Here is a 13,107-nt window from a genome sequence, read left to right as displayed (position 1 = left end):
TTAGCAGAGCTGAGGTTCCCTTCAGCCAGGTGGGAGAAGCTGTGTGCTGCCTGACTCTGTGGAGCTTAAGGCTGTATCCTGATCACAAAGTCCAGGCTTGGTTTAGTTATACATCTCTCAGGGTGAAAGGGCAGCGTGTATTTTGTTGTCTGTCAGACTTCAAGGGGAGTTCAGATGATGCTCTCTGCCCTTTGGTTTGGTTTTAGGTAGTCCTGTGAGGAGCAGGGAGTTGGTGTCCATAATCTTTAAGTGTCTCTTCCAACTCAGACACTCCCATGATTCTCTGACCTTACATCAAGACCTCATGTTAGCAATTTGATGCCAGTGTTGAGAACACCTTTCAGTGCTGCTGCAAGCCTTTCTATCTTGACTGAAATAAAGAGGACCAGTCTGTAGGGTTGGCCTCAGTGGATGGTGGGAGAAGAGGATAGAGCATCCCACAAGACAGTTTTGTGGCTAACATTGGATGTAACTCAGTGGTTTGTATGTGGGATTTACTGGAAGGTTTTGTGAACATGGTGGGTGGTTCAGGAGTACTGAGTGCCGAGTCAATGTGTGACTGTGTCACTTATGCCCAAGTCTGAAGTGTCCCCATCTGTATAGTGAATTAGCAGAGGAGCTTCCAGTTTTCTGTCTTCTGAAAGGAGTCTGGTTTTTATGCAGCAGAACTGCTCTGGAATCAGCAGTCAGTAAAGAAGAGGGTTGTGCTTCAGTCTCACTCTAGCTCTGACTCAAAAGGCTGATGTGGACAGGGCAATTTTAGAAGAAGCCTTGACTCTGACTGTTTATTTTAAAGTAAATTGACATGTTCTTAAAAATTTGCAAAACCTCTGACAGCTTCAAATGTTATTGCTAATGTTATTAATAATAATCTGTGTCAGATTTTGGACAATATGATACATCTAACATTATCTGAGTAATTTGGCCTTAGAAACAGAAGGATAACCTTTCCCACCCTTTCTCCTCAAGACCTGCCATCTGGACTGTTCACCATTACTTGTAGGTGAACCTTTGCATGCTTGGGTGGGGTACTGCAGTTTAGCAAATTACCACACATCAGCTGATGTATAATAATGATGTATAATAATAATAATAAATGCCTGAGCCTTTCTGTAATATATTCTGTGTGCTCTCCTTGCTGCTGGAAGTGTTGACATTTTTAATAATCTTTCTTTCTCTGTGGAGTATAGTGAGTAATTTTCTTTGCATTTGCTGCATACAGTCTGAAATAATACCTGGTTAGGTACTGCAATTCAGCTGATGTGACAGAAGATCTTATGCTATGTTAGTATCCATGGCAGTGCAGGAAATCACTGTTAAATATTGTAGCTTCACTGGTTTCATTGTAAATAAGCTATTTTATTCTCGAGGAAGTGCTATCACCATTTTAAGAGCTTACAGTTAATTGTTTTTGGTTTTGGTTGTCTCCATCCTCTTAGAGATCTGTGATGCAATTTCCTCACTTGAGTGCTGACGTTTGCAACTTTTCATTGTTTGTGAACTCCTTTCATCAGTTTTCAGGCTTTTTCTTCTTCACAGAGTTTATTGTGGGGGAAGACATGAAGTTAGCTGCAGGCAGCTGGGAGAAGGGAAGGCAGAGGAGGGAGAATATACATGGTTCTTGTGAGAATATGGCTCCAAGTTAGGTGACAGCTCAGGTGACTGCAGGAATAGTGGGGAAGACACAGGACTTACCTGATAGGTGTATGATGTAGTATCAAGTCTGTTTCCTATTCGAGTCCAAAACTCCAAACTCCTTTGGCACAAATCCATGTGTTCTGCACAAAACCTCCAAAATGTACAAGACACCCTCACAGTGATTATCTGAATTTGTCTGACCTTGCTGAACATAATAAAGAAAAACCCTCCAGGAGATTTTTAAGGAATGATGGAGCCGTTTTTAACTTTTCTTATATGAAGGTTGGTAGTTTCCCAGTGAATAATCTCCAAGAGAAGATATGGCATTAATAGGTGAAGGGACAAAGCAATGTAATTGTGTGATTGTCTTTGTTGTGTTTTAAATCACATAATCTGTGTAGCCATCCACATCTGTGAATGTTTTATAATTCCATTCCCTTAGCAGAAAACCTACAAGATGTCTTGATGCAAATGGAGCCAAAATGTACTACAGAACTCTGAGAACAAATTACATAAAACATTTCAGATTTATAGTATTTATACAATTCAGGTTTTTTTCAAACACAGTGTGTTGTGTCTGTTTTGCTGTTGAAAAATATAGGCAAAATAACTCCCACTAAATGGTAGCTGACTACAAATCAGATTATGTAGTATGGAGTGAATTTTAATCCAACTTCTAAAGATTTATTGTATTGCAAATACGTACAAGCAAAGTGTTCAAAAGATTTAATAATTAACAGTAGTTTATTATTGTAGCACCAGTTGCCCAAGCTTGTAAATACTTTTCAGGTTGGGTTTCTATTTGGAATTGACTCATTAGAAGTACAGACTTTGAACTAAATAATTAATTTCTTTTAATGTACCCTTTCTTTTTGCCAGGTAGTTATTTGTGTATGTTGCACACCATAGGTAAGCTGTACTGCATGTATGTCAAATCACAATTGCAACCTGCATGTAACAACATTAATTGTTGATTACTTGCTGATTATTTAAATTGTCAATTAAGGACGTATTTAATTCCATAATTAATGATCTCCCAAGTACTACTGCCTAAAGTCTGCCATTGATTTTAGAGTCTGCACTGCTGTCCAGTTAGTGATAACAGTGTGCTTGCAGTAACGTGGGTTCAAGCTGCCAAACACCTTCTGAGAGTCCAAGATAATCAGCACAGCTTGTTCTTTTCTGCAGTGCCTCCTGGTCTCTGAGCTATTTGTTTCAAAGTAGCTGGTGTATTTCTGCGGGTACTAGTCTTATTTCTGTTTTATAAAATCACTTTAGGAGTGCTCCCCTGAGGGAGCATTGCCTTCCTCCTTTTAACATTCTGCCCGGGAGAAATTGTTTGCTTTACTGAGCTATTGTCTATTTGGTGCATCTTAAGCAAGAGCATCAAGGAGTTTATTGTGCCTTTGGAGACAGCCTGGAAGCAAAACAAAGCTTCACACAATTCTTAAGACCTTCACCCTCCTCCTAACTTGAGCAGAATTAGAATGCACATGAAACAAGAAAATTGAACGCTGCATAGATTTTGCTGGTTAGTGGAGAGATTGTTTTTAGATTCTTGGGGAGCAGTCTCAGTAGGCTGAATGCTCCAAAATTGATGCTTTTAGATACAAGTCATGAAAAGGCTCCTCATCTAATGAGGAGAGGGTGGCAGGGTTTTTGTTTGGTGTTTGTTTTCATTTTCTTTAATGTTTTGATGTTTTTTTCGCATTTGGATTTTTTAGCAGGAGTAAAATCTGGTGCTTTCAGGGTTGTTTTCCCTAGGTCAGTTAATGATTCTCAGACCAATCGGTAGCATTTAAAAAAGATTTTTGCATTTTAGAAGTGTTGCCATTTTGGAACATCACAATATGCAAAAGCTACTACTGAGTTGGGCATGATGAGGGGATTGTGTTCCCTGCTTCTAACCCTTCAAGCAAGCAATTTAACATCACACCACTGCAAGTCACACACCGTCCCCCTATCAGTTTTTATGTTTTGAATTATTTGCTTTGTACTTTGCTGGAAGTCAGTCATGGCAGCAGTGAACCGCAACAAATCTCCATTAAATAAAACAACAAACACTGCAGATTTAAAATCCAGAAATGGCATTGAAAGGATTAAAAATAGCTTGCAGTGGAGTAACACGACTGTCTGTGCCATTGCACCATCTTTAAATGTAAAATCCTGTGAAGCTGGAGTGAAAAAAATGGGGTAAGAGCCTTGCAGTAATTCCTGATCTTTTTAGTAAGGACACAAAGGAGTTCTGTGGTATCACTTCACAGAGATGAGATTTACCCTTCACCATTCTGACACTTTCCCTGTAAATTAGGAGTTTAGGAAATAAGAAACAGTAGATTCAACCTAACTTTTAAAATCTTCAAAATTTTAAAACATAACATTTGTTTCATAACCTGCTTTGTACGTGTTTTGCTTGGAGTTTGGATCATGCAATGTACTTAAATCCTCATCTAGGACAGAGCATTAAGCTTCTTGTGCAGTAAAAGTCAGGCTTCCATTCTTGTGTGTTGTGTGTGTTGCATTCAGCTGCACACATATACAGTTCCTGAACTGTGCTTTGAACTCCAAAGAAACTTTGAAATGCATATTGCATTTCAAAAAACAAACCTGTGTCAGGCATCTTAAATAGCTCTTCTTCATTGACTTAGGTACTTTGGGAAGAGGATTTGAGAAAGATGCGCCAGGGCAAACCACATACCTAAATTTAAACCCCCCAGCAGTCTTAAAATGGTCAGGAGTAAGGAGGCATGCATTTTTTGTCATATACACAAGGCTCTGTTATTTGCTCCTGTCCCTTGTTCCTAAACCAGAAAAGCATTTGGGCCTTCAGTAGAGAAATACAAGACAGCAACTGGTTTAAAAACAGAAATAGAATAAGATTTAACAAGCCTTAATGTCAGGAGCTCAGTTTTCAGTCTGGCTTGCTTGTTTCTTTGTGGTCTTGGATTGGCAGCAGCCACGGAAATGCTGTTCCGTGCGCTGTAGCGCAGGTGTGAGCGCCAGGTGGTGCCTGTGCAGGAGTGAGAGCTGGGGAGGGAAATGTCCTGGAGAGAATTCCCAAACACAGTTTAGGCAGCCCAGGTCAATACACCATGATGGACCCCTGCAGGGCTTGGGAAGGAGCAGGTTAGGAACGTGACTCCCTTCTCATGGCTCTGATGAGAAAGCAGCTGCTGCTGTTGTGATAAGGCAGGTAGTCCTAGGATGAGTCAGAAAGGGGGGAAGAATTCAACCCACAGGGTACAAGTCAATGCCAATTTTCTGGAGAGAAACTGTTCCCAATGCCTTGTACAGTCAAAGGAAAGTGCTGTGTGGTAGAGCAGGGCAGGCAGAGAGGATAGCGCAGCACTGCCTGCTCACTGGGGATGCAGGGGGGCAGCATTCCAGCCTGAGCTTAACCAGCTTTCTTAATATTCCTTTCTCTTTCTTGTTTTTGCAAAGTGCTATTTTTAAGTCGTGTGAAGGACAGTGTTTATATTAGGTACAATCCACCTTTTGACTGAAAGTGTTGTAATTTTGCAGCAACAAAGGCAGGAATTTACAGACTGAGGTTGTGTGGCAACAAAACCTGTTTATTTCTATTGTTCTTCAGAACAAATGAGTTATCTTGAGTCGCACATTTTCAGCAGTAAGCATTTATGTTGGTGAGCAGACCCCCTTTCTTTGTTCGTACGTAGCAAGGGGAAGTGGCAGGAATGAAAAGCTAATTTTGCTCTTCAGTGAAGCAGGGAGGATCAGGGACAGTGCAGCGCTAAGCCGCTTCCCTGGTTCCTGTTTGGCAGGCCTGCTGCAGGGAGAGCTGTGTAAAACAGCTCTCAGGGCTGTTCAGCAGTTTTTCCTGAGCAAATGAATTCCGTGTTTTAACCAGTTGTTTCCGGACTGATAAGGTGTTGGAATAATAGACCAAAAATCCGAGGGCCGCCCAGTCTGACGTTTGCTGGAGTGTTTTCTTTGTTTTGACTGGAGTCTTTTGTGTTGCCTGCAGGTGTTGCATCAGCCATGAGGAAAGGCAAAGTTTGGAGGTGACAGTAAAAAAATTAATGTTTACAGGCCAAGGTAGTTTTCAAATGGGAAATTACGGAGAAAATTGGATGTGAAATAAATTTCTAAGTTTCATTTCTAGTGAATTTACTAAGAAAACTGATCCAGATTTGTGCAGAGTCTTGACAACCCTATTGTAAGGTGTTCAGTGAATAAATGGGCTACCAGAAGTGTTTCTCAAGTCTCTCTCTGTCTCACCCTGTGTCTCACTCTTACCAGGACTTTCAGAAACCGGTAATACACAGGATCAAATTCCTTTTTTAATTTCAAAAGGAAAAATGCTTATTTAGCAGATATTTGAGTCCATAATCTTCATTCATCAATTCAAATAAAGTAAAAAACTGAATTTCTATACAGCAATTGATAGTATTTCACAGCCTGTGAACAGAAAAGGGATTACATTACTGTACTTGGAATAAACTGTTGTGTTCATACAATTATAGAATGATTTGAGTTGGAAGGGACCTTAAAGATCATCTAGCTCCAAACTCCTGCTGTTGCTGTGACACCTTCCATAAAACCAGCTTTCTCAAAGCCTCATTCAGTCTTTGAACACTTCCAGGGATGGGGCTCAGTTTCTCTGGAAAACCTATACCAATGTTTCACCACTCTCACAGTAAAGATTTTCTTACTAATATCTAATCTACATCCCTCCTCTTTGGATTCAAAGCCATCACCACTTGTCATATCACTACATGTCCTTGTGAAAAGTCCCTTTCCAGCTCGTCTATAGGTCCCTCTTAGGTACTGAAAGGCCATGGAAAGATCTCCAGTATGTATACATGGTTATAGGTACACCTGCAATGTGGTATCCCATAATGAGACAAAGTTGAATGGATCTCTGGACTAGTGAAAGGTGCATGACACACCCATGACAAAGGGTTTGGAACTAGATGATGACCTTTAAGGTCCCTTCCAACCCTAACCATTTTAGGATCCTATGGTCCCTGGAGCCTTCTCTTCTTCAGCTATCTAAGTCTCTTCATAGGGGAGGTGCTTCACCCCTCTGACCGTCTTCGTGACCCTTCTCTGAACTTCCTTCAACAGGGTTTGTGCCATTCTTGGGAGCCCCAGAGCTGGATGCAGTACTCCAGGTGGGGTCTCACTGAGGTGGGGTAGAGGGGGAGAATCACTTTGCCTGTTCTGATTCAGCCCAGGATGCAGTTGGGTTTCTGGGCTGCAAGCGCGTGTGTCTGGGGCGTTTTGTCCTTCTCATCCAGCAGCACTCTCAAGTCCTTCACCTCAGGTCTGCTGTCATTCCATTCAGGCCAGTCTGTGTTTGTACAATTTTCTTCTCTCAATATATGAATCAGTGTATCTCTTTGACAATGGTATGTCACTATTGGCTTTAGTGCCTTTTCCCATTTACTAAAAATGGTGAATTCCATGTCAGAAGAGACTAAAAGTTGCTGTCATTAAAGCTGGTATCAATTTGACTATTGCTTTTAATGGAAGCACAATAAAACTGACAGTATTTTAATTTCTAATACTTTTCTTTGCAACATACTCTCTTTAATGTCAATAATTGTAATTCAGTTGTATGGCCAAGTGGCATTTTCTCGACACGCTGCCTGGCTTTTTTGTGGAATGACACTTTTGGTATTTTGTCTAGAGACACAGCAGAGTATTTTAGATCAGTTGTTGAGTTTTTCTCTGCTGTTTTCATTAGCAGTTCTGATTCAGTTGTTTCAAGGTTGTAGTTTCTGCCTAGAACTGAAGGAATAGGAATCTACAAGCTTTTTTAAAAGGCTGTAAGTAGCTTGCAATACTGAGGTACTTAAAGCCTCTCAGAGAGCCTGTAGCTTAAGTTCCCTTGTTATGAATTAGAGAAATTATTTTGTGTTTGATTCAAGTGTTGCATATGTTATCTTTCCTAAAATTCAGGTTATTGGTCTTGCTGAAAGTCAGGTAGTTCTTTGGAAAAGACACTCTTAAGGAGCATATAAAAAAAAATAGTTAAGTCCCCGTTACTTGGCAGCAACATTTTTAGCAGAAAACCTCTGACTGGTTTGTCTGGCAGCTCTGCAGGTGCTCATGTGCCAGTTCCTCAGGATATCTTTTAGAATTTAGCATGTCTAAAAGTTGAGAAGCTGAAAGATTATACTTGACTCAGCAGTGATGGGATCATGGATCAGATAGGCCTTTCAGATGGCTTTGTGCAGCTGCTCTTGTGGGAGTGCTCCATGGGAAAGAGAGAGTTGGATTTTTGGGGGTTTTTGTTTTTGTTTTTTTGGTGGGTTTTTTTTTGTTATGTTTCAATAAAACCCCAAAAGTTAGGTGTTAATGTATTTTTCCTATTGACAGAGAAAACTCAAAGCCACTAGAGAATACAGGAAGCAAATCAGTAACTATCCCCAGCCCTCTGTGTTTTTAGAGGCAGGTCTTTGCATCCTCACCTAGATTAAGTTATCTCAGTGACTTATTTTGTGATAGCATATTTCCTTGGGAAACTTTTCCATCGTTTCTGAGACTTGGTTGTCTGCTCCCTGTTCCATGTTGAAACGTCTCTGCCTTAGCTGCAGGTTCCTGGGGCTATGCCATGGTTCTCATATCCTATGGTCTTTCAGGTATTCCCAGTTTGGAATAGGCTTGGAGCTCTTCAGGAAATGAAGCATTATCTGCCTTTTTTTAAGAGATTGTAACACAAATGAAGAACTTGCAACTTTGTCGTATTTATGGAGAGAAATGCTTGTTCTTTTTTCCAAGTTCAGTGTCTGACAGCAGGAGCTGCATTCTTAGGTCTTGCCCTGCTGTTAAAACTTAGGATTAGCTAGTGCACATCACCTCTCTATTTCCATTTCAAGACTGTTAATAATCATGGTTAATAAGACTAGTAATAATCATGGTTAGAAAAGTTATTTCAGGTCTCTGAATGCAAGTTATTCACTGAGTCTTTGCTCTTTTTCTTCTGTAAGAGCTTCTGCTTCCCAAGATAGTTAAGACCAATTTGATCAGGAGATTTTCTTCTTTGTAGGAAAGAGATCCTTCAAAATTTTGAATGGTGTTGCTCTGACTATTTTACTAAATGCTGGAATCCAAATCCATACTCCATTCAACCTGTTGCTGTGGATCAACCAACTTGAAGAGCCAGTAGAGTGCCATCTGGCATTTAAAGAACCAACTTGTTGCAGAACTTGTTTCTGAAAAATTTCTTTGCTGACATTTGGACTTTGCTCATTGATATCGTGTGGTTTTTTCTTGCTGCATGATTCATGTAGTGGCAGCATGGGTGCTTTAGGTTGAATTTTTGTGTAGACAGGAGGCAGAAATAGAATGAAAAGTATTGTTTCCTTTTCAGCCATGTTTTCAGCAATTTTATTCCAGTGTGCCTGGGTGGGAGAAATGGAGAGAGGTTAGGAAGAAGAAATCTGGGAGAGAACAACAGATGGGTGTCCACAGGTAGAGCAGTGAGAAGGAAGGGAGAAGGCAGAGGCAGAAGGAAATGAAGGTTTTTCTCACCTCAAGGTTTGTTTTAAAATCAGAATTGGTGTTCTGAGTGTTTATTCATCATCAGGAAATTGTGATATATTATGGAGCTGTATGTTACCTTTGTAACATATTTGCATTCTGTATCATTGAGTAAGGAATATGGTATATAGTGTGTGCATCTGTTCCAATGTCAAGTGCAGCATATGTGCAAAAAATGGTTTCTAAGCTTTGTCTTCCTCAAGGTGCCTCCTGAGATCAGTTACAAAAGGCAAGTAGAGTTAACTTCCTGAGCAGAAGTGAAGTATTTAAAAAAAAAAAAAAAATTAAAAATCACAACCAGGATTTTAGCATGAACTTCTTGAACATTGATGTGAAAATGTACCTGCTAGCATTACTGGCATATCTTCTTCTATTCCATATAAACATTTTTGGGATGTTCAAAGCTGAGGCTGCCAAACTTTGGAGAGGTTTATTTTAGAGTGTACTCAATTCAAATGTTGAGAATGGGTCATTTATTTTGTGACCTATTTATAGCCATTAAACAAACCGTGGCAAATGCATCTGCTTTGCTTGATTCACTGCATTTGGTGGAAGATTACAAGCATGCAGAATGCATTCCTGAAAATAGGTATGTTTGTGTCTGATACCCTGCAAATATCTGTGTACTACAGAATTACAGTTTTAAAAATAAAAGCAGTTCTTTCTGCTTTTATTTTCACTCAGATAAAAAGTTGAAAATAAAATACCGATCTTAATACTTAAGGCATTTATTACATAACTACATTGCCAGACCAAGTATTTGGGAGATTGGTTATTTCTACTGTGAGCTATATAAGATGCTGCTTATAAATCTTCAAAAAAGATGTAAATGTGAAAAAAACATGATTTAAGTTCATTAATTTTAATGATAAGAGCAACACATTTTGAGGGTTTTATGATTGTGTTTTGTTTTCCAGGTGTTCTTAAGATGCTGAAAAAAGTGATGTATTTTCCCATGACAAACTGTATTTTTCCTGTGTTCCAAAGATGCTGACTGAAATTCTCTTTCTGCTTCTCAGGTTGTTTTTGAAGTCGTTACTTCAGGCCACTCTGGATATGTGGCTATTGATGAAGTGAAAGTTCTAGGACATCCATGCAGTAAGTACCTATCTTGTGATCTGAAGCCAGACCCCCTAAAATAAATTAAATAAAACATTGCTTCACGTGTGTGCTGTTTGTTAAATAAGATGCATTAAGATCATGCATGGAATAGTAGGTTATGATCTTACTGAGTGGGGAAGAAGACACCAGCTTCTGTGAGATTGTTCCCCTTATACCATATTGTGCTTCCATGCATTTGTAAGAGCTTACTTTTAAGTAAGAGCTGTAATTCCAAATAAAAAGTGCTCTATTGGTTAGTTCCAAAGCACCTCATAAAAATGGTTTTAGTGTTAATGGCAAGAAGACACACACATTTCCTCAAATACAGAGACAGTTATGCAGAATCAGCAGCTGTTATTTCTGAGTCACTTAATTCTAATAAACACAGCAGGCTCTCCTGTTGTTGGAAAATATAGGTGCTTCTACATTTTGAATTTATATGCTTGGTTAGGTAGGGTAAGTCTGAAGCAGCATTTTAGTGGCTTACTGATTTTTTTTGAGAGGTTTGATCTTTATGTTTGTACCAATAAATTCTCAAAACCTGCAAATAGTTCTTGTTAATGTGGAGGCTGAGTTATAGCCCATAGCATGTAGAGTTCTAACAAAACAGTATTGAAATGCAAAAGCTTTAATGAAAAGTTCTTTGATGAAGTAATTAAAATGTTAGAAATTAAGACATCAAACTAGTTAAATTGTCTAAAGAAAATTGAAAAAGTATGAAAATGGGAGTAAAACTACTCTGTGTCTAAAACTTTGTAAAGCTCATTATGATATTCTTTCTATATATTCCCAGAAAAATAGTTCTGTAATTATTAACTCTTTAGACAAAAGTTAAAAAAAAAAAAAGTGACAACTGAGAAATGGGGAACATACTGCAGAATTTTACTGGATATTCTCACATTCATAGTTTCATAGGCAAAGAAGTGGATAATTTTGGCCTAAACTGTCTGTCCTAGTTGGGAAATGTTTTAAGAAAAGAAAAGGCTGTCTGTGTAATAAATTTGCTGTAAGAATAGTTCCAAAAATATTTTCTCCCATTTTATCCCATATTTAGATACTAATTGGAGCTGTTTTATTCCGTCTCCTCCATCTTATGCTGTCTTGCACTGAATATTTAGCAACTTCTTTGTGAAGTTAGCTATTTATAAAATCCTTAAAAATGCAATTTTTCCCAGCAATAAGGGTTTTTAAGAAAATATCCTCAACACTTTAAATGTGTTGTAATGCTCTGCTAAAAAATCAATGTTTAGTTTGCCAGTCTACTGCTGGTACTAAGATTTTCATGTTGAAAAGCAGAGTCAAAGCCTGGTTTATTCATTAGTATAGACAGTGCAAGAAGTCTGCTTGGCTGCAGTAGAATTTGAGTAGATTGCTCTTTAAAGGATAGGTATCAAATATCTGTGTTTTTCTATATTACATGCTTGACCCTTTCTAGTAGAAAAAAATACACACACTATCTTTTTTACTTCAGTGGATATAATTCTTGTTTGAATATCAGTTTTACCTGTAGATGTATTGCTTTAATTTTTACTGAGAGTGTTTTCTCTTTCTAAATGAAAAATAAGCATTAGTGTGGAGAATATGTGTTGTCTTTCGGATTTTTTCTGCAGTGTTGTTCAAAAGAATTGTGTTTAAAGAATACAGCTGTAGTTGGTGAAGAGTGTTATGTTAGTATTGTACCTATTTGGTGGGCTGCATTTCTAAAGGATCTCTTCTATAGACAGTGCATACTTGGCTAAGAAGAAAAACCTGTTCACCTGATAACATAATTTCTTACTGACTTATCTAGTTGGTAGTGTAAGCATCTAATGGTTTTGTCTTCAAAAAATTATTAGTTTCCAAAATGATCTTTTTTAATAGATTGTTATTACAAGAGGGATGCTGAGGTAAGGTAATTTACACAGCTTCCTTCTATTCTGCACTTTCCAAGGCTTGGAAGTAAACCAACCTAGAATCTAATGACTTGTACCTTTTAAAGCAGAACTATTTCATTTACTTGGTGTACTTTTATAGCCAGTACTTTACTCTTGCTTAACTTTAACACTTCTATCTTTTCCAACAGCAAAAACTCCCCATTTCTTGCGTCTTCAGAGTGTGGAAGTCAATGCAGGACAGTTTGCTACTTTTCAGTGCACTGCCAATGGTGGAACAGACTCAAGTGACAGACTCTGGTTACAGGTAATTTTTTTTTCTCATGCACTGGTGTCTGGAAAGAGGAGAGATTCTGAAAGGCATGTAAAACATTAAAAATTTTGGGCTGTCATTTCATTAATACTAGATTTTATAATCTAAAATGATAAAATTTTATCATGTAAAATGATATCATGCTTTTGAACTGCTGCATGGTAGGTATTCCATTGTAGAAAATGCTACTGGAAGATTCTCCTGCCTTGTTTTAGTGGAAGGCCTTACTAAAAATGAAGGTCTTGTTTTCCTTATGTGTGGCCATCACGAGTAAAGGCTAAATCCCCAAGGAAGAACAGATGACTTTCTTACAATGCCTGTGCTGGCTAACTGCAGTATTAGTGATTTCCTTGGCTTACCTCTACCTCTGTTCAGTATTTTCAGCTAAAATTCCATTCTTACAGTTTAGGTATAGAGAAGACTGTGTATGACAGTCAAATCTGACCTTCTGTAATACAGAGCCAAAGAATCTTATATTCTTTGAGTCCATAGTTTTTTCTTAATCAGTAATGGGGCTTCTAGATGGGTGTCAGATCTTGATTTAAAGTCTCAAGTCTGAGATTTAGACATTGAAGTCTAAGATGTAAAATGAGCCCAACTCATTTTTTTTTTTAGTAAAGATGTATATATGTAGCCTGGTATCAAAAACATGCCTTTTTGCTTGATGTATTTTAA

General features: G+C 38.4%; 1 protein-coding gene across 7 annotated transcripts in view; it reads left to right on the top strand.

The window, feature by feature from the left end:
- The window catches only part of PTPRM (protein tyrosine phosphatase receptor type M), a 445,192-nt gene that overhangs the window by 146,764 nt on the left and 285,321 nt on the right, over positions 1–13,107 (top strand). For all 7 annotated transcript variants that reach the window (XM_079300125.1, XM_079300120.1, XM_079300119.1 and 4 more), the window contains 2 exons: positions 10,167–10,245; positions 12,311–12,426. In XM_079300125.1, coding sequence (XP_079156251.1) covers positions 10,167–10,245; positions 12,311–12,426 — 195 coding nt within the window. The remainder of the gene's footprint in view (positions 1–10,166; positions 10,246–12,310; positions 12,427–13,107) is intronic.

Source organism: Erithacus rubecula, assembly GCF_903797595.1.
Source record: "Erithacus rubecula genome assembly, chromosome: 3".
Classification (NCBI taxonomy): domain Eukaryota; kingdom Metazoa; phylum Chordata; class Aves; order Passeriformes; family Muscicapidae; genus Erithacus; species Erithacus rubecula.
Note: the sequence above shows the minus strand (reverse complement) of the source record. Positions and strands in the feature narration are given on the sequence as shown.